The sequence below is a fragment of the Pomacea canaliculata genome, linkage group LG13 (assembly GCF_003073045.1).
Source record: "Pomacea canaliculata isolate SZHN2017 linkage group LG13, ASM307304v1, whole genome shotgun sequence".
In the NCBI taxonomy this organism is placed as follows: Eukaryota; Metazoa; Mollusca; class Gastropoda; order Architaenioglossa; family Ampullariidae; genus Pomacea; species Pomacea canaliculata.
This window is the reverse complement of record NC_037602.1, coordinates 18,139,219-18,162,014: the sequence shown is the minus strand read 5'-3', so window position 1 is coordinate 18,162,014 and position 22,796 is coordinate 18,139,219. Positions and strand designations below refer to the sequence as shown.

The window sequence follows — 22,796 nt, the reverse complement described above, 5'->3', positions numbered from 1 at the left end:
ACGATATATACCCAGTCCCTTTGTACTGTATTCACTCTTTAGCTATTGCAGTTTGGGTATAAACAGGTTTCTTTCGTCAACATCTTTCCTTATTAGCAGTTTTCCCAATATCACCCATCTCACTGTGTGTGTTTAATGAGTAGGGATGTCTCCATGTTTTATTTCCAGATTACTTCTTTATTTCTGAATTTATTTTTCGCTATTTTCCTATTTTGTGCTATTCATTGCGAGGAGCATTCCTCTATAAATATGCAACTCGGAGTAGTTGTGGGAATAAAAAATCCCCGCTCTTTCCCTCGGGAAGCCCGCGCGCTCGTTCGCTCGAGAGAAAATCCAGCCTTCTGCCACCAGGTGCATCGTAAAATCGTCTGACAGGAGAACAAGCGCGCTCGTAAATTGTTTTCCCAGTGAATACGTAGCAGTAACCGAATTACAGATGTGAAAGCAATGGCGACAGGCATTCATTGACTGGACATAAGACCCAGACGCTGGATCGACGAAGGTGTGTGTCACTCCTCTTACACCCACGAGCGGCGCTGACACAAGACAGATTTACCAGCTGACCATGTACTGTTCTTTGTAGGGACAAACTATTTTCATCCCATGTACTGTTCTTTGTAGGGACGAGCTATTTTCATCCCATGTACTGTTCTTTGTAGGGACGAGCTATTTTCATCCTTTCGAGGTCCCAACAGTTTAGGGTGGATTCTCCATACCCCCTTTTTTTTCTTTCCCTTAATCTCCAGAGAACGTTTTGGTTTTCAAATCGTTTCCTGTCATAGAATCGGGCACACAAACACGCGTACACCCACGCATACATGCACACACGTCCACTTGCGCTGCTGTCAAACGCTTACGCAAGGTCTTGTTGTGTCAGCCATGTTGAATTTTCGTATTGTGTGCAGCTTGTCCTCATTAGCTTCACTCATTGCGCTTCAGAATTCAGACACTTTGTGATCGATGCTCTCTGTGCGGGCACTTCGGAGACATCACGGGAGCTTTTTGGCTGTGCAGCACTCACATCGATTTAACGGACTGTGGTGTCAATCCTGCCACCGACTACTATATTTATTTTCCAAACATTTCTGCTGCACAGCCGAAGACAGGTTTCACCCTGCTTCCCCCCCCCCCCCCCAACACACACACACGCACACAGAGCACGTGCTTCTGCTTCACGAGACGTGCGCAAATATTTTAAAAAAACTTTGACACCAAGCACTTTCAGTGTTTGCAGATTTCGGAAACGGCATTCCGTTGAGACTAAAAGCGTGTGTTAACGGGCAAAACTTGGACGACTTTGAAATAAGGTCAATTAGAAAATTAAAAAATAAAGAAATAAATAAAACCCAAGTCAAGCCTGGCACAGTTTTCTTACATCGTCGTTAAGATAACATGATTCGTGTTCAGCTCACCTTTAACAACGATATTTCAAGCCAGTTTCATATTTTAAACAGAACCATTACATAGACATATTCGCTAAATCTTCAGCTTAGGAGATTGCTTATTCCTTTGTTTACCAAGCTACAGTATAATGTGTTGGGGTAGGGTAATTACACGTCTTGATTGTGCCACTCTGTTGGCAAACTAGAGGAAAGGGAGAACAAGTCGTTAGCAACTTATGTTTGGCATACAACCATCCTGTAGAGGAGTTATGGCATTTCTTCCCTTCCTTCCAAATCATAAAAAGCGAGGTCATCTTCAGTTATCGAGGCTCTGTTGGGTTTTGAACCCATAAGCAGGCGATGATTTCAGTATTTCTACAAAGTCAGACTTTCCGTGCCTGGTCTTGTCCACAAGGACAGTACCCGTCTTCGTGATCCGGCTTAGTCTTCAAGGACAGCTGACCCGTGTGGAAGGATCTCGTGGTCGAAATCCTTCGTCTTAATGTCAAACGACGGCATTCAGGATTTTGTTTTTAAGCTTTCAATCAATCAATCGATCAATCGCATATATGGTCATACAGGCGTATTTTTTTTTTCCTAGCGCTGTCTGACCTAAAAGCCTCGTAGTCTCTTAGTCCGCTGGCGTTGCCTTGATGTCTATACACAGCCACACAGGCCTTCACTGCTCGAGCCCCAGCCGTCTGGTGGGAAGTGCCGTAGCACCTTGTCTACTGTCTGCGAGGGCAGCAGAGAGGCTCGTGCTTGGATGCCCTGTGAGTCGGGGCACGTGTCCTCGCTCAGCTTTCCACCGAGTCGTGCTTCCGGTAGAGACAACAGAGAGAACAGACTGTTCGGCCTTGTGTGGCTACCAGTAGCCCCGTGACCAACAAAGCACTTCAGTGAATCTTACCCGCGAGCGCGCATACTTACTGGGAAGACCCTGCGAAACTGGAGGAAGTTTAAAATTGCGTATGGCATGTAAACGATTGTAGATACATTCTCTCTCTCTCTCTCTCACTCACACAAACAGACACGCGAGCTCAATAATTTTCAGAATGTAGCTGAAAACAGTTTTGAATTATTAATAGTGTTGCTTTTTTTTTCTAGTTCGAGTTAATTGCTTTCTAAGAATCGCTCAGCAGAATCCACGTTTGTTTTCAGAAGGTTATTCTTGGGACACCCAAAACTATAAAAAGCAAAGAGCAACATGGTTTTTCGCTCTTCCTTTGATTATCGAGTTTTGTAATAGGGGTGGGGGTACTATGTCATTGTTCTGTTTCGTTTTCAAAATATCTCATTTGTTCAGCTGCACTTCCTCTCAATGTCCTTGTGTATCCCATTCAGTGTGGTGATTTTTTTTTCTTTTGCACCATCCCGGGTGCTCTTTATGTCGCTCTTTAAAATTACTGTTGCTTTTTTTCTTAGCTTGCTTTCTCCCTGCTTCTATAATTACCTACTACTTCTGCTAAAGCACATTTATTTAAAGTCTTTTCCCAGTTCCAGTGGAACTCAAAGCGCTTTAGATATATGTACGGACGTGTATAAGTGGATTGCTGTCTGTCTGCCGAGACCAACGCTTATAGCCTCTTGCGAAGTTCTCTTCTGTTAGTCTCGGCGAGCCTAAACAATGAATGTTACCAAACCGGAAGCTTTGTACAAAACTGCAGTAGTTAATCTGAAATGTGAATAAACCGGAAGCTTTGTACACTCCTGCCCCGTTTTAGTAGTTAACTGGGGAAAAAAAAAATCATCGGCCAGCAGTCCAGTAATACAAGTTCGTGATATATGCGCTCGCAATACTAGACGGAAACACAGAGGTACGTCACACAGCGGTCTGTTAGGCGTGTGAACGCGACTGTCTTTAGATATGAACACTCTCACAAACTCACTCACCTCTTTCCCTTCCCATCCGCCTCTCTTACGGTCTTTTCCTTGTAGACTAAAGCTTCGAATGTTTCTCTTTCGATGGGAAGATAAAAAGGGGAATTCTTACTTTACTGCCTCTGAAATAAAACTCTCTCTCACCTCAACCCCAACCCCCCTCCATACACGTGTGCTGTAGCACAAGGTGGGGGACGTGTGTGCTGGGGTCTGAGTTCTTGCGTGAAAGGCCTGACGTCGATATGAACACTCTTTCGTTTATTGTATAGGAACATATTTGATCATGAGTTGGTCAATTTTTTAAAAGGTCGCCAATTATTGTTGACGAAAAAGAAGAGGGTGGAGTTTTATTAAAGAGCAAAGAGGAAGCTCGAAATCGAAAAATCAAAATGGTTCAGTGGTTTTCTATTAAAACTGAAATAATTTGAAGATACTGTTCTTCAAAAACAAATTTCCTAGTGCACCTAAAACGACTTACAATTTATCCCTGAAATATTTCTTTGTGTGCATGGATGTGCTGTCGTCAACAGAAACATGCCGGCAAATGTTCTCTGACCAACGACACATCAGCAGCAGCACTCCCTGGACTGGGGCTAGCCTGACAGGATGCAGTTGTTGTCGGGGGAACCCGATGAGACAGCAGCTGCGATCAAAACTCGCCACTGGGGCTCATGTGAACCACTCTAGGCTTACAGAGCGCCTTAGCACACATTTTGGATCGTTCTCGTGATGAACGTCAGACAAAGCTAGAAAAAAAGATTCCCTAAAGCAGACTAACAGAACAGAGGAATGGTTACTAGAGCGACCGCTAGTTTACCCCATGGATATTCAACATTCGTATTTTGCAGCCACAGTTGTTAGAAACCTTAAAAAAAAAAAAAAACAGAATTTGTGTTAAAATGGTTAATTCAAGGTAAAAGGAATGCTATTTTAGACATTAATATCAGAATCGAGGTCCGTCGTTTCCGATGGCAGGGTAGCTCCTTCATCTTGATCAAAAGGTAAAAAGGGTCGGAACGGAAGGATTGGATCTTATCTTCAGTATACCATACCCTAGCAACGGTGAACCGCTTACAGTTCGCTGAATCTGAGGTCACTCGGTAAGGAGACAGTGAAAAATGCGTGAAATGTGTAATTTCTTCTTCCAATAACAAATTAGAATGGAACATATTTTCCAAATGAATCGCTTGATTAAAGCTAACAAATATGTATATAAATAATACACTCTATAATAAATAATAATGGAGTAATAAATACACCGGTGTTTGTAAATGGAAAGATGTTGTGTAACCGGATACCTTCCAGTCAGGTTGCTGACCGAAAAATACAAGAGTTTTCGGTTACGCAGAGAATTTAATAGAAACTCTGCTGACCTTTCTAAACAAACAGTTTTTTTCTCATTGACACTGTTAAAAAAAGTCTTTGTGCCCAGTAATTAAGCGGAGAAGAATTGCACATGAATACTGATTAAAGGGGATCAGCATGAAGAAGAAAACACGAGAAAAAGTAAAAAGGAAATTAGAAGGTCGCCAGAGCCAACTGCAGTGATATATAGAATCTATGATTGATGAAGGGCATCGGTTCGCCTGGCTAAGAAAGCATCCGCCTTCCCCACAACTGGCATTTGCATGTATAGATGCGCAGGCGGAGTTTGCATGGGGGATTGTGCTTCAGTCTTAGTGGAGAGAATTGGATAGAGAGGAAGAGAGAAAAAAGTCTGCTGTGCACAATCTCTTTCCTTTGCACTCATGATCCTATCTCCTCCCTCTTCCATTCTTGAAAGCGAGCAAGCAAGTGCGCACACATACACACACGGGCGTCTGCTCGCATAAAAGGGTGAGAAGAGAACGACTGGCGTCCAGTTCTAATAAAATTATTTACTACTCTTACCCAAGAGAGTTGAGACTGACTGGTTGACTGGACTCTTGAAGAGAGAAGGGAACCTAGCTGTATGTTTTGGCAGCCGTAGGTGACATCGGTGTGCAGCACTCAGGCACTCTCCCAGCTGGGCAGGACCAGTAAAAAAAAAAACCAGACTGTTTGCTCTATTTTTTTCTTTTGTAAGGGTAAGATTAGGCTTGACAGTTGTGCTGGAAAGCCTTATGGAATATCAGATCTTTCACATCTAAGTATGAGAATGTCAGTATTTAGTATTTTCAAGAGCATCAAATGTTTTGTCATACACTTGTAAATCTCTTAAATTTCTGTTTAATTCTCATGCCATTTATTATTTTTCCCTTACAAGTTATGACATTGTTAAAAAATAATGTAGCTTGAAGGTAGAGTTAAATATAGTTAATGCATTAAATTATCAAAATTTTATATTGTCATTTGAATTTTTTTTAAGTGAGCTTACTGTGTTTTAAACTATAATCTGTAATACTGATTCTGGCAGGTTTAATATTATTTAATCAACCATCATATACAATTTTAAAGATTATTAATTTTGACCACTTTCCACCCAAGTGTCATTCTTTTTAATTTTATTTTCAAACTTACACAGGTTGCCTCAGAAGCAATAAAGCCACTTACATATGAGTGTGATAGTTATGTACAGACACTTTTCTTAAGAATTTTATGTAAAAGTTCTTCCAAGTGCATTATAACATTTTGTATCAAATGACAGACTCCTTCACTGTAATCAACTAGGTTTGTTGCTTTTAGGAGACCCTGTAACAGCATGACTCCAGCACTGACCCACTAAGTATAGTACTCAAATTTTCTTTAGAGTTGTATCTTGTAATACAGTAGTCTTTTTATGGGAGGTGCTGCTTATAAGCAGCTTTTGTTAAGTTTCCCTCTGCTTATAAATGAGCATGCCTTCTGGAAACAAATGAAGTAAAACAAATATTTGGTAAATACATTTGGAAAAACAATTGATTTAAAATTAAAGTTTAGTACATGTATAAGAAACTACAGAAAATTTTTTAGCTGTAGATAATTTTTTACGTGTTATTAAACATGGCTTTATACATGTGTGGCACACACACACACACAGGCACACATATATATTTTATATCTCTAAATGTTGTTAAAAAATTGAGTTTATTGAGATATGTTTGTAGTGATGTGGTTAGTGCATTAAGAAGCAGGGCATGGGTTTGAAAATTTACCCTGGCTGGTTACTGGAAAATTCCGTCTACCTAGCAGTAATTCCATATCTGATTTATAAGGGAAGACAAGTCAGTTGAAAGATTGGGTTGGGTTCTACATACCCTAGACATGATGAACCATTTACTGTGCACTACTTCTAAGGACACTGTGCAATCGGACAATTTGTAATTGCAAAAAGAAATAACTCATAGTTGTCTATAGTGGTTTATTTTGTTGACCAGCATGAATGGTTATAATGTAATGTCAGAAAAATCAAAATATTGTATGATCATAGCATTTTAAATCAGCTTTCTTTCAGATGCCTGCACATTTTTCAAGTAAAATACTAAAATGTGTATTTAAATGTTAAAAATGAACTTGCCTAAGTATTTTAATATTGGGGCGTTCTGTTGTTCACATATGTTAAACAATTTCAACATTGGTGGGGTGTTTTGTACAGATTTGGTTCTCGCATCACTGTAATATTAAACAGAAAAATTTTGTGCAGCTGCTTCCATAATTCCCATGGTGTATAAAAAGGAGATACCTGTTGCAGGCTGTCCAAGCTCAAGAGAGCAAACGGCGGAAAAGGCGTATTATGAAATTTGCTGTGTACATCATGTTTGGTGTCATTGCACTAGGAGTTTTCGCCATCTGGCTTTTCCACAAGGATGCAGTGGAGTCCATTCGCTTTGGTGGAAATTTTCTCTTCACTGTCAAGGTTTGTTCAATTATTATACTAAAATGAACTGTCAGTCTCTATCTAAAATAGAAGAAAAGGAGAAACTAAAGCAAAAAAATGTGTAGAAATATGTAGATTTTAAAAATGTAAATTTCTCTAAATTGTTACTTAGATAATGTGAATTGTGACCACACAAATATAAAAACATAAAATTTCTCGATATTATTATATGATCAACTGAGTTGTTGTGACCACACAGGTGCATGTGCACACATGCTATTCATGTGTGCATACAAATATGAAATCCACTGAGATATGTGCCATGCTGAAATAAAAAAGCAGGCATCATAAATTAAGAAGTAAGTCTTAAAAGTCACAATAAATTAATGACCAATATTTTAAGATTACTGCAGCATCTGTTATCAGTTAGGTGAGTATACTTTACAGTTGTTAATCTGGTATGTCATTAAATTCTTGGTATTCCTTTTGTTAATAGAATAATATTGTTCTGTCAGCCTGTCAGCAACAGTTATTTAATTATTCTTTTCTCAATAGGCATATTTTTCATTGCTTTACAGGTGCGAACACTGGAAATAAAACTGGACAACCAGAATGGTTTGCTATATGGAGAGTTGGGCAGCTATCTGAAGGCTACACCTTTTAGCAAGTGTTGGGATTCTGTAGCCAAAGAATATGAAGAGAACTGTCTGTTCTGGAAACACATGGCCTACCTGCGTGTGTCCCGTGATGATAATGCTACCAGCCAGTGCTATACCTTGAACTGGCGAGGTCTGGACTCTGAGTTTCAGGCAGAGGACTGTTTCTACTTACAGAAATATAACTGGTATGGCTATCTTCTACCAGATCACCAATTCTGGCCAATAAGCAGGTCAGAGGTGAGTCAGGCCCCCTATTATACCAAATACCCAGAGGAACAAAAGGTCAATTTAGTGCCCAGTTGGCTTGGTTCACAGGGCATTTCCATCTTTGTCCACAGCAGTTATCCATTCACGGTGAGCTGGAATATCTCTGACAAGCGGCAGTTCTGCCTGACATCGGAGCTGCAAGTCCAGGAGGATCGCGAGGAAGGGGACGAAGGGCTGGACCAACTGACCTACACCATTTGTCAGGGCACTGACCTCAAAGATGTCTACTTGCAAGCACAGCGCCATCGCCAAGGCTGGAATGTGGAAGTGACCAAGCGACCTCATATGATTCAGCCTTTGCCCTGGCCAATCCTAACTCTGTCTTCCCATGCTGACTTTCCCAATGTTACCACTATGTTGTTTGAGAATCGTTCACGCTGTTCCTTCTTAGAACTACCAGACCTCTGGGAGCGAGAGTATGGGGATTTGCAGTTTGATGGAGGGCACTTATCAGATTTGCGAGAGCTGATAAAAGTAGCAGAAGCAAGGGGGTGTAGTGTTGTGCTTCCCATCTCAACCTTCTTCACTTTTAACTCTGTACTGTTTAAAGAAGGGGTGAAAAACAAGTACTTCCTTCGGGATGAGCTCAACCTGGTTACAAAGATGGTGAGATGGCGGGAGCGGGAAGGAGCAGTCCTGGATACTACACATCCTAATGCCACTCGATGGTACCTGGACCACCTGAAAAAGCTTCTGAATGAGTACAATGTCCATGCCTTAAAGCTTCAGCACATTGATGTCCCACGTGATGCTAACTTCAAGGATAGCAACATGACTTTCCTAGACTACTCTCGTCTTTTCTTTCATGATGCTTCTCTCTTGCTGAATGTCACCTTAATCCTGGAGCAGGCTACAGGCTTCATTGGTGAGCCTGTCTTTGTATCCCTGCGCACCAACATTCATCACATAGATGATGCTCAGTGTTTCAATACTGTCATTCCTTGGGCTCTCACTCTCAGCGTCAGTGGCTATCCCCTAGTAGTGGCAGATGCCAGCAACTTATTGCAAGAGCGTAACCTCACCACACAGCTCTTCATTCGTTGGTTTCAGCTGGCCATGTTTTTCCCAGCAGTACAGATCCCTAATCTACAGCTGATGGCAGATCAAGACTTATCAAAGAAGCTGTGGAATTTGTTGGACTTCAGACAAGAAAAAGTGCTACCGTACATGAAGGAGGTGTGGGCCACAGAACGAGAAGCTCCAATCATACGCCCATTGTGGTGGCTGGACCCAAAGGATTCTGTAGCACAGATGGTATCAGATGAGTTCCTTATTGGGGACAAGTTACTCGTGGCCCCAATTATGTGTGATCCGGCCACAGGGCGCTCAGTATACTTACCTGAAGGAAGGTGGCGGGGTGCAGAAAATCAAGACATCATAGGTCCTCAAACAGTGCATGTCATTGTCAAACCAAACCAGATTCCTTATTTCTGGGAAGTTTCTGAAGGCAAAAAGCTGAGTAACTTTGGAAGTTAAGAAAATGTGAACACAAAATGTAATGTTTGTCTTTTAGAGTTAGGCTAAGACAGTATTGAGATAAGCATTGTGAAATTACTAGACTTAGTGGTAAAATAAGCACACACACACAAAGGCATATATTGTCTCTTATTTATTTTGTTCTAAAAAGTCATTCTTGAATGGTCTAAGATGTCTTGGTGTCTTAGTTTTTATTGTGCAGAATATAGAATCTGCAAAGACTATAGCAGCAGTCAGAGATTAAACTTTACCCACTGGCATTTTTGCTAGAGTAAGGTTGTGCATAAATTTTTACTCTTAATTGTTTTTTTCTGGATGCAATCTTTCTAGCTGTGCCACATGCTTTTTATTATCAATATATACATATCTTTTGTTTTTGAACATTTGTTGGTATGTTTTCAAATTGTGATAGCTAATTGCATGAGTATGCCATTTTTTTTTCTTAATTTGTAAATGTACTGGCAGGCCTTATTTATTCATGAAGACAGTGCAGATACAATAGACTGTTAATTCAAGTTTCCAGAACTCCAAGATAAAGCTGCAATTTTGACAATACTGAAGATTGGCAGCACTGAAAATTTTGTATTGAATTTTAGTGTAATACATGCTTTGGACAAAATCTGGATGCAGTCCAGTTGAAGAGCAACTTCATTGCCTCACTCACGCTGAGGAAACTGTTATTTTTTACTTCTAAACCAGACACCCTGAAATCACACTTGTGAAGAATAAGTACAGCAGTTAGGTGTGGCTGTGAAAAGACCACACTCCAGAACACATCCTACAGATATGTCTTCTCCTCCACAGTTGGCTGCTACTCTGAGTATGGCCCACACTCACTGCCCAAGCATCTTAAGCTAGTCAGACTTAATTGAAGTAACTATAGTCAAACTTACTGTATTTATAATATTTTCCCAGATTTCTGGTTGGTTTGTTTTGTTTTTTTAAATATTTATTGTTTTTTGTCCTCATAAGTATATTTGAAATATACTGTAAACATCATCGAAAGCGTAGACTTTTAAATGATTATAATAGAACTTTTATTGTTTAGAATTAATGGAAGCCACAGTGTTTGTACTTTGTTTAGAAGGAGAAATTGAGATGTGCCTAAATATTCCATTGAGTGAATGTGGAGAGACAGCTCATTAAAGAGAGGAGGCATGCATCAAATAGTGTAAGAAGAACTCTCTTCACTTGGATACTAAAGACTACATTGTAAAAAGCAAAAGAATGAACCTTGTGTAAAAGAGATGTACTGAAATTTTTACTTTCTCCTGTTCCATTAAACTTTTGCATAAGAAAAGAGAGAAAGGTGGACTGTATCTAACACTTGCACTCTATGTGACTAAGACTGATGTTGAGACTGTGATAGCAAACTGTCATTGTCAGTGTTCAATGCTTCATGAGATTCTCAGTTGAAAGATATATCATTGAAAAAGTAAATATGGTTGCTCATTTTATTCCATACAGAAATGTAGGGACAGCAGAAAAAAAATTGCAGCATAAGAATTAAGACAACAACATTCCCTGACTTTACTGTTGGCCACATCTGCCATTTTGTATGCTTACAATTGTGTTACTTCACTTCACACTGTTTGCATTCTACAACTGCATACTCCAGCTAAATATTGTATGGCACTTGTTTTAAGTCTGGCATTTCATTTCTTACACACAGTTCTACCTCCGGGTATTTTCAGATCAGATTCATAATTTTGGTGCAGCACCTTTGGTTCTGGCATTATTACTGTTGAGTTGCAGTGCCAGTTTAGTGGATCTTATTTGTAAAGTTGCACCACTGCATGCACTTGATGCAGCTATGGCAAAATTTTGTTTGAACGCTTACATTACATAATGTACTTTTTGTGCCTTGTCACTATCAGTGGCATTGTATAGTATTTATATTAGAATATACAGCAAGGATTTATCTATAAAACCCAGTGTTTTTATGTTCCCCTTTATAATTTTGTGAAAATGTTGAATACTGATAAGACTTTGAAGAAAAAAGAAACTTTTCTTTATTACTTTTGTCTACTTTATAAAAACTATTCTTTTCTTATTTGACTTGTTTGCAGTTCTTATTATAGACTAACTTTATTTCAGCACATAGCATACTTAATGCATTCAAGTACATTAGGTGTGTTTGAATAACATCTTAATGAGCATATATGTGCACAAGCGTGCATATACAGACATACAAATGTGTTTTATATATTCACTTGTGTGCATTTTCTTCAGTTTTATAAGATCTTTCTTTTTTGTGTGTTATTTTATTTTATACCAGTTTTTTGTTTGTGAGTGTAAGAGTTTTGAGTCCCAAGACAATTAGGGTCAAGAGATTTTACATTAATAGTTATAACACAGAAAGTGTGAAGTGTTTCTGGAATTTTCTCATTATGTTGATTTGTCAGTGTGCTGCTTGTCAGTCAAGGGACAAAACATATGTGTGCCAGGTTTGTAGAATAAGTATAGTTGGTCTTTGTGCTTAATTGGTTTTCAGTTTTACCTCTGCCTGATATATACTATTTGAAAGTGCGCCTTTTTAGTTGATTTATTATACTTGCTAGATTTTTTTCTGTGCCATTCAGTGAAGGCACTCTGTATTGCCAAGTCTCAAGATTAGTATGGTTGAGCCATCACATTGTTTTCTTTGATGAAAAAATTGCAGACATATTAAGATGTCTCGTTTTCAACTGTGCAGCTATAGTAAACAGTTTTCTGTGCTTTATAAAGCCTGCTTAGACAGACTTTTAGATAGCATAGAGTTTGTTTAATTCAATTAAAAGTAAAAACTTTTTTTTACTTTAATTCACATGGTGGGTGAGGGGATGAGGTTGAGGGGTTTATTTGTGGTGCATTGTGTGTTTTTAAAATTGCTGAATTCCTTATAGCACTAACCTTAACTAGGTCACAGCAAGGAGGAGCTGCAATAGCAATGAGAGTATATCACATGTTTACCATTACTTTGAAAACAATAATAAACATACATTAAATTCCCATTCCACTCTTATCTCTCCTGGCCCACCTGTAGGCGGTGTGTTGGCACAACAGTTAGCACCCATTACTAAATCAGCGAGGATGGCTGTCTGGGTTCACATCTCATCTTAGGCCTGCAGTTCTTTCTCTGCACGTTTACAGGACTGGTTGCTTTGCCATGATGTAGACTTAGTTGCTGGCTTGGTGTTCTACCCGCCACCTCTTGCTTATTCATCCACCTGCTCTTTCACTCATACACACACATGCACGTGCATGCATGCACACAGAATATTATGTTACATTTCCAGTAAATCAGGGACATTCTCTTTGTGTATTAAAACAAACTGGTGACATCCCAGAACCACATCTATGCTTGCACACACACACACAAATGCACAGACACTCATAGACATATTGTCACACATTTTATCATCTTACATGAAGTGTCAATGAATTCAGGTTTTTTTTCCCCATTTGCTCGTGCTCGTGCTGAAACAGTCCAATTTAGTATAAAGACCTAGAAACCCAGGCCATGTTCGTATCATTCTTGAGAAGAACTGTGATATTTTTACTTGACATGTGCATCCCATGATCATGCAATATTCAAAACCTTGAACAAGAAGTGAACAGCATGTAAATGTTGTACATATTTGGTAAATAGAAATGTTTAAGCTTGAATACAAATTCTTTTTGTATTCTGATTTATTTTAAAGACTATTTAAAGCAAAACAGAATTTAAAAAGTAAGACTCAAGGCATTACTTTTTTCCTTGAGATATGAAGCATAATTGTTGGCATCTTTCGTCATAAAGACTATACTGTAATGAACCATGTTATACTTGATCTCCACAGGCATGATAACTGATTCTTGGCCGATTGTCATGTTTACATTCATGACAAGAGAATATTTCAAATGCAGATGCTATAAAATTATTAAATTAAAAATTTAATTTTACATTACATTCTTTATTTTTTGGCTAATAAAGAGAAAAATAAAAAAAAGTTATTAAGTATTTTTAGAATATTTTGCACTTTATACCCCGAGGGTTGACATAATTGACTGTACACATCAATGTTAACAAAGTAAGAAATATGCTTGCACACGAGCCATTAACCCAACTGTATACAAACATTTGAAGAGTTCTTGCCCATACCAGTGGCGCAATAGCCATGAAAATAAATTTGTTTTAAAATAATGGTGTTAATAATGAAGATTGATTTATCAGTCTAAAGCTGGAGTCATTAGTGCAGTTATTGTTTGTGAGAAATACAATGAATACATCGACTAGGGACTGGATTAGTGAGTCTGTCATCATGTTTGCCCAACAACTATACCTGTGCTTCCTGTCACATGAAATGCTGTGCAGCTTATTTTTGGCCATGACCTAGGGATGTTCTCTTTTGAATTAAAGCTTTGTTATTACTTAAGCAATGTTTAACAAAAGCTTATACAGTTTTTATACAGCTTGTGTAACATTGCTGCGACTTTGGTATTTTGTGATCCGCAGGTCGATCAGCAAACTTGACAGAAATACTATCGCTTGAGATGTTTGATACTTGGCTTGTAAACACTAGTCAGTTTTGGATGTGATACTAATTGTGGCAGTTTGCATAATTTTGCTGGATGTATGCTGCTACAAGGTTTATGGATAAAATATACTCTACCAATTAAGTGCTCACATCATGATATCGCTAGAAATTTTGTTCTGTGGGACATGTCTGTGCACTGGTATTTATCCAAATTCTGCAATATTTGTACAGATTTTGTAACAGCTTCTTTTTAAGCTGCTTGCACCATTTTAGAGTTGTGTTATATTTCTTTGGCTCCACAAACTGTACATCACAAGTGAGAAGAAGATAAAAATCAGTTTTGCAAAAATTTTATTTTTAACAGTGGGTTTTTCGAATATCCTTTTGTCTGAGAAATAATTATCTTTTGTATATTACTAAGCTTATATATTGTGCACTGCTGGTCATAAAACACCTTCTTTTTAACCCAAATAACACCAATTTAGCTCACGTCAGTTAATTGTTCAGGTATGAGAAGAGAGAATTGTAAAATATGCATCCTCAGTTGTGAGCAAATATTAGATTTCATCATGCTATTTTCATTGAATCATTCCAACAGATTTTCATTTTATAATGGGAAAAACACAAAACTTTTAGAATGTTGAATCAGTCACTTGTGTCTTTTCAGCTGTAGTTCATTTTTTTTCCTTAGTTCCAATTCCAGCTTCCTCATACCAATCTCATTCCTTTGAATGCCACATTGTAAAGGTAGATTTCTTTGGGGGAAAATATCAGTAGGTGATTCAATGCTGTCATTTGACAACTCAGTATTTTAACATTAGTAATGCTCTTTGCATTTTAGGATTTAAAACTGTCTTGTCAGTTGCCATGGTCATTACCTCCCTTTTATCCCAACAGTACTTTTCGATGAACCATTTGCTTATATGTTGCTGAAAACTTGTGTGTGTATATAAATATATATATCCAGTCAGCTTCTTTTTGCATGAAAATATGTTATGAGCTTGCAAAGAGTTTGCTTCACTTACCAGCCTTATGTTTTTAACACTTCATGGAGCTGATTGTTAAGAAAACTATATCTAACATCCGCTTTATTGTAGAAAAAATGCACAGCCTATTTGCCTATAATGCATTTTGGTGCACAATCTAACAAGACAATTTGGCATTTCATTTTCTCATGTTTTGCAAATTTTTAGACATCTTTAATTTTGTATTTATTTTGCAGTCAAAAGAGATTGCTTAGAAAATTGCTGTTTATGAAATACCAAAAGAAGGGTATGTACCCATGTGTTATTCAGGGATTGAAGGTGTCTGGCTGTGTTTGTTCCTTTTGGTAGTAGTAAAAGACAATAAAGAGTTGATTTTAAACTTTGTTTTAGTTTTCTTTTTAGTGTTGGGGTGTGCAGGGATGTATATAATAATGTGAGAATTTATTAAGTACAATATTTCAGCCTAAGGTCATTTAACTCACTGTGCTGAAAAAGATCACAAAATAGTCACGAAGATGTAGAATGAAGAACAATGCAAAGATTCGCTGCTTTCCAGCAGTAAAGGATTATTCTTGATTACCAAAAGATTATTTAACCATTTATTAAGAAATTTTTACATTTCTGATTGTATTTTACAAATAAAATGAAATAGAAAAAGCTTGTTTTAATGCAAAGGATAATTGTTAAACAAAATTCTGAATATTCCAGCTGTTGAACCCTAAATGCTCTTTGAAAAAAAATTGTTTAAAGGTCTCCAATATACTGTTTTGTAATGTTCTGTGTATGTCTTGATTTCTGAGCTGATCTCTCAGAAAAATTAAAGAGACCTTTTTTTTTAAATAAAACTACAGTAATAAGGTGTATAAATGCAAAGACAACATCATTTGTTTCAAACATCGAATGTTTATTTCTTTCAGATTTCCAGAAACTGCAGCATGGAAGATATATAGTCATCTGACTATGGTTTTTGGTTGTTGTTTTTTTTAAAGATGGAATCCCTTTGTAATCACTCTAGATTCTCTTTTTTTTTTCATCAACAGCGGTCCAAACAACTGTTTTCAAAGTTGACACTGATTTCTTGGAAAACGTTTCAATGTTTCTGAGTCAATATTCACACATCAGAAAATATACATCCAGAAGTAATGCATCACACAAAACTGTCATCACTATAATTTAGCAGAAAACTGTTATGCACCTGAACAGCGAGCATGCAATCTCAAAATTAATCCAGCAACACGTCACACACCTGCAAGGCTTTACACGTCACATTCCCAGTGACACAATTCAGACTGCAATTTTTATTCTCACCTGATCATCTGTATTCAGGAAATAATCTGTTTGAACTCATTTATTCAACTTATTAAACCAGACAAGATTTGAAGCAGAAATCCAGAAAACTCTATTAAGTATAGTCAGAAGCAAGCTAGAATCACAATAACAATTGGAAGTTCATGCAGAGTTTGTCACAATTGGGACTGCTATAAAAGGTTTATATTTGTCCATTATTTTTTTAACAAATGAGTGAGGTTGCAGAAGACACTATCGATCCCATGTACCTCAGCAATGACAGGCAAGTTTTAGCAAGATTTAACCAGTTAAGGTTTTTATCAACTCATACGCTGCATGAATAATTACAATAATTACTGGACAATGCTCAAAATCATAATCTTAAGATATAGCTACTTAGCAATGATCCACTGAGTGTATCAAACATGAAAATCACATTAAATAATGAATGGTGTTTAGGGAGAGAAACAGAAGACAGCTGAAAATGGTAGATATATTCTTTTCCAAATGATTCTGGTTTTGACATTGATAAAGAAATATGAAAGAAAATCTTTCATGAAAAATCTAGACTGTTTTAAGTTAAACTGTGATGATGTATCATTAGCATGTAGCACAATCTCCTCATCTTAAAGACTGTAGGTTTCAAGACAACTTACATACTACCTTGAGACCCTGACCATCAAATACTGACAATGAAATTAAACAAAAGCATGTGGCTATGCATACATGTTTGTATGCTTATGCATGTGCACCAATGACAGACAGTTGAAAAGCACAAGGAAGTATCAAACACACCTGCCCCATCCCCCACCACACACACACACATACAAAAATGACATCTTGAAAAAATATTTTAGTGAAGCTGCTCAGCTTGGCACAGCTGCCACCTGAAAGACAAGGCAAAGACTGACACTAAAAATGGAGCTGGTGGGAGAGAACTATAACACAAAGCAAATGAAGGTGATAAACTGCCCTGTACTGGTTAATTCTAGCGAGATGGTATATGTGATCAGGAGGCAGAGGCCTTTACTAAAGTGCTGTGGAATAAACTGGAAACTATGAAGTAAAACTGTAAACTATACTTCAAATGTCTTGTACTTGTTTTCCTCATATTCCATTTGTTTTGCGGAATCCCACAATGCTTTACAAATGCATGAAAATCAAGCAAAGTTAACTGAATAATATGACTGCACAAGTAAACCAAACCTTCCACGGCATAAAATGTGCATTATAACTTCCATTAATAGTATTAACACTACTTATTGTTGTTTAAATGGGGCATCATAGCCCCAAGATGTTTGATACCATTGGATTGTGGATGGGTTCTGGGATGGCTCAGAGGCAACCTATTGAACAGAGGAGTGAGCCATTTCGTCATATCTGGCAGAGGAGTAAACCATTCCATCATATGACAGAATATGTGATGGGCAGCACAGAACAATGGCCTGTCTAGATGGTCCGAAATGACAAGACCATGATGACCAGCTAATAAAGTTGAGCACGAACTAATATCCCTTGACTGCTGGCAGATGATTTTTTTCAGTTAACTGCTAAAACAAGATGACATAGCTTCCGGTTTATTCACATTTCAGATCAACTCCTAAAATGAGGCATTAGATGACATAGCTTCCAGTTTATTCACATTCTTTGTTACGGCTCGCCGAGACTAACAGCGGATCACTTCGCAAGAGGCCAAGTGAGTCTCGGCATACAGACATCAGTCCATAAATATACGTCCATGGGTTGACAGTTTTGCACAACAGAACCATCACTACATCATGTCTGAGGATGGCAACACATCAACAACACAACCACAACCTCTTGCACTCATATGTGAAGCAGAACTGCAGCTGTCCACATGCACGCACACTGCCAGGCTTCCATGCAGATATCATTAGCACTGGACAAGGCAGCATAAGATTACTTTTCACTAACCATTCCTGCTTCACTCTGATCTACAGTGATGACAGACTAGTGTGGCATTACCCAGAAGAATGATTTGTCAAAGTCTGCATTAGTTAGCACGGAAAGCTTACTGGCCGTTCTTTGATGGTCTGGAGCAACACATCTTCATCTCATTTGTGGCACTCTGGCATTTGCATGGAAACAAGATTATGTAATCTCTTGTACCTTATAGGCTATGGGTCCAGGTTCCATGCTGCAAGATGACACCACTCCCCATTGTGTTAGCATGATTGACTTTTTGCAGCAGAAGTAAATTCAGCAGTTAGGCTAGCCATCACATTCACTTGGCTACCCGTCCTATGTCTCTGAGGTCACATTCCAGCCAACCACCCACTGACAGCAAACATGGTCCAGCTTTTCCAGCAGGCCATCTCTCAAGCAACCCTTGAAACACTTGTTCAGTCCTATGTCCCATGTGAGAAAAATGCGTTGAATGTCACAGCAAATGTCAGCCAAACATTTTTTTTAATTGTCAAAGAGCATTGTTAGTTCCTGTGTTTTTGTGATTTAGAAGTGGGGTTGACTGTCCATATCTCGGAATAGTTTACACTTTATTGTCAAATGCTAAAATTCAAATTTGCTACAACAGGAACAGTTACACTGTCAATTGTCAATTATGTTCTAACTGGCCTTCACCTTTTTGTGAGCAGTATCTTCAATTTATTGTTCTGAGTATAAAATCTACTACTAATCAGATATATTTTAACTATACAAAAGAACTGTATATTTTTAAAAAGCAAGAAGCAGGCAGAATGTCAGAAAAAACATTTATGTGCAAACTGTCTTGCCCACTGGTGGTGTGAGGATGATGGGAGGGATGTTGGATCAGGTACAGGTTGAAGTAGGTAGAACAGCTCTCACCACTTTATTGCCTTTTTTTTTTTATTTGACAAGAAGCTGGCATGGTTTTGCATGAATCACTTGGACACTGTTGCTACAATCTGCAATCAAACTATTATTCCTTCGTCACAGTCTTTTTTAACAATGACTATGCTTAAACAAAAACAAGTATATAAGGAGATAAAACGTAACTTGATACTGGTATTCAAAGCAAAAAAACATTCCAGCCTATATGGGCTCACATTTGAGGCACATTTCCCAGTCAGTTATGCTATCTGTACTGAGCAAATTATATGTAGATCAAACTCCATATTCATGAATTCAAGGTAAACTTACACAAATCATCTTACCCGCCACTATTGTAGCAAAGGAGTCTTCTAATAACTTTCTGCCATCTACAATACATATGGTGAAGGTTGTGACTGACTTAGTCCCATTTGAAGGAAACACTGAATGTTAACTATACAGATATAAATGGTACAGAACTGTTTGATAAACTTCTTTTTCATTAAATTCCTAATCTGTGAGAAGCAGAAGCCATAAAGAAACTGAACTTTGCAATTCATACTGTGTCCTTGGTTTTCACTGGTCGTTTGTATCCAAAATGAAAATAAATTAATATTTTTGTCATCTAATACTTGATAGTATGCTGTCCATGTTTCATTCTTGTTCTTAAGCGCTAAGAGCATACTCCTTAGGACTTTACAAATTTTGCATTTATTATTATTATTAAAATCATTTGGTCAATATAAATCTCTAGTTTATTTTTTACTTTTTTGTTTCCTTAAGTGTACTTTCGTGCATCACCCTCTTACCCCAAAAACACATGCAATGACACCCTTTGTCAGGAATTCTTGCTATGCTTATTGGTTAGGTAACCACCTCAGTGGCTCTCCTATCTGAGTTTGCCTGTTGGGGTAACTTAACTAACTGGTTTCTTACCCAAGTTATTTACCCTTGGGTAACTTGCTAACATCCATTAATATGAGCCCTGGCATATACCTTGGTTCTATATATTGAATACCAACAAAAAATATGCAGCATATCACTCAAGTTAATATTAAGCTGGCAAACTATAAACCTGAATAGAAATCTAACATGATGTCACAGTTTTAAATTAGTTGTATGGAAGCATTGCATATTCTCTCATATTCTTTAAAATAGTTTGTGTCAGCTTTTACTTTCAAATATCAAATGCTACTTTATCACAATATATTAAAGGAACTAAATATCAACTACTTATTTGCTAGTGCATCTGTATAAAATATTCTAGCTTGGGACTGACTAAACCTATGAAAGGTAACTTATTATGAGATATGACGCGAGCTGCCAAACACTGCAAGCTCGTGTAAGTCATAGGACAGATGACATCCAATGAATCACAGTTTTTTAGATTGTCCAATGCACAGACATGCTCATTGTTACAAGCATCTAGGTGGGCACCATGATCCAACAGTGCAGTCAGGATGTTTCTGCCACAGAGCTGTGCCTTGCTAGCAATGTGCAAAGGTGTATTGCCTGACTGGTCACGAGCATTTGCATCAGCACCAACCTCCAACAGCAGATTCACAACCTGGAGTGAAGGGAAGCTGCACACTGGGTAACGTCCTACATTAGTGGTTTCCCGCATGCATGCCATGTGCAGTAAAGTCACTAAGTTCAAGCCCCGTGCATCAAGACGAACCAGTTCGTAAGCCAGGCAGTGGAACACCTGCATGAAGCTGTCTTGCACAACACCCTCTCTACTGGGCAGGTTGGTTATCAGGTTCAGCAGATGCAGCATGATAACCAACAGGCGGTTCATGTTCGTACGGTCAGCATCGCATAAATCACGGCCACGCCTCACTTCATTCACGCCACGTCTCAGCACTTCCAAAATGTCCTTTCCATCCATGGGTTTCTCCACCTTGTGCCGCCACTCTGTCAGCATAAAGGAGAACAATTCTGCAAATGACAGAAAGCTACTGAGAGTCATTGCACTGATGGGTTCCAAAACAGACTGTTGCATGTCCAAAGCATACTGCCAAAGCATGATGCAGCGCTCAAAGTTACCCATGTCAGCATACAGGGCTCCACGGAAGCGAATAAAGTAAGAAGTGTCCGGATGGGCAGGTCCTAGCACTCTTTCTCTGACCAGTAGGGCTTGCATCCTCATCTCATCTGGATCTGCAATCAGGCCTTCCAGTTCAGCAAGCGTACACACTTCAACGGCATTATCATAAGCAGGAACAAGGGCTTTGGGCTTGGGTTTTTCAAGCTTTCTTCTTTTACGACAGTTTCTCTCCCGAAGGGCCTTGCGCCATACTTCTATTGCAGCCATATTGTCCGTTTCTTGTCAACATAGGTGGCACCCAACAGCTCCAAGGCTTCTACCCTTTCTGTGCGAGTACACTGTGGCAGCTGGATGATATAGTCTACCACGTTGTGAAAACCTGCTACTGATGCTGCCATGAGAGGTGTCATGCCATAAGAGTCTTTTTCCATGACAGCCCCTCGCTCCAGCAAGAGTTTCATGATCTCAAGGCTGCCTGATTCAGCACAGTCATGCAAAGCAGTATTTCCTGAAAAAATATACATCAATGAAATGTCCTTAGAATTGCTGAGGCAATAAAAGAGCTATGGAAAGCTTCATTTGAACAATAGCAGAAGCATAAAATGGTAGGTTTTAATTCTGCTAAATTAGTTTTTTTAAAAACCCTTACACTGTATTAAGATAGTGTACTTTCACCTGTAAAATCTAAAACAAAAAGTATAATTTACCTTTTAACATAAATATTCCTGGCATCTAATGTCACTATACAAGCCAATGCACAGCTTATGGTTGTCAAAAGTTAATATAATACACAGCGGGGAGAAGTTAGAAAATGGATATAAACCTATGTTGTGGGCAGATCTAGTGTAAAATTTTTATTAAGAGTGAAGTACCTTTTAACATGAACAATTGGTATCCTCAAAATAGAATTTTAAAAATGCTCCATCTCTACAGATGCATGTTTGATGATAACAAAGCTGATGTTTTACGCAATATGACCTTCAATTCAGTACTCATTAAAAATAGTTTTCAAAACGTTGTGCCAAACCTTTAACACTTTTTCGATTCACTTGCGCATTTAAGTTGAGGAGATATTCTGCGATGTCTTTGTGACCCTTGTAACAAGCTATCATAAGACACGTATGGCCGTGTCGATTGGCGATTTCAATGTCAGCTTTATTTTCTACAAGGAATTTCACTATTTCAAAGTGTCCATCAAAGGAAGCAGCTCTCAGAGGTGTGGAATTGGTGTATGTCGTCTGATTGACGTCCGCACCACTCTCTACCAAATACTTTACAACATCGTAATGTCCTGCAGCAGCTGCACACCAGAGAGGAGGGGCTCCTTCTATGGTTTCCCCATCGAACCTGACAGAACCCTGCTGCGCTTTATCAGCACCACAGTTCTCGATCAGATACTTGACTACCTCCAAATGTCCATTACGAGCAGCCATGATAAGTGGAGTCGCTCCATTTGTCTTGGCATGAACCAGGTTAAAAACTTCATCTTTCGTGTACCGTTCCAGGTATGTCTTGAGACGGACTATCTTTCCGTCTCTACAAGCGTTGTACACTACGTGACGATATTCCATCGGCCTCCTTCGGCAAGTAATTGCAACCACTACTTTATTGTTTTCTATGTTGTGTATTTCACATGATAAATGACAAACAGTCAGAGAAGCACGAAACGTAGTAAATACAACCACGACTGTCAGTACATTACGGCGATAATAACTTCACTTCCGCT

At 38.4% G+C, this 22,796-nt stretch overlaps 2 protein-coding genes across 6 annotated transcripts in view; one reads left to right on the top strand and one right to left on the bottom strand.

Annotated features, from left to right (window-relative positions):
• LOC112554733 (myogenesis-regulating glycosidase-like) overlaps positions 1-15,304 on the top strand; it is a 46,949-nt gene extending 31,645 nt beyond the window's left edge. For all 5 annotated transcript variants that reach the window (XM_025222731.1, XM_025222729.1, XM_025222728.1 and 2 more), the window contains 2 exons: positions 6,913-7,077; positions 7,617-15,304. In XM_025222731.1, the coding sequence (XP_025078516.1) occupies positions 6,913-7,077; positions 7,617-9,440 (1,989 nt within the window). In that variant the 3' untranslated portion in view covers positions 9,441-15,304. The remainder of the gene's footprint in view (positions 1-6,912; positions 7,078-7,616) is intronic.
• A 504-nt stretch (positions 15,305-15,808) lies between these two features.
• Positions 15,809-22,795, bottom strand: LOC112554734 (protein fem-1 homolog C-like). Its single transcript, XM_025222734.1, is given in 3 exon segments — positions 15,809-21,345; positions 21,348-21,578; positions 22,098-22,795. Coding segments are annotated over 3 exon segments (1,857 nt in total). The 5' UTR covers positions 22,642-22,795; the 3' UTR covers positions 15,809-20,263.
• Between the last annotated feature and the right edge of the window lies 1 nt (position 22,796).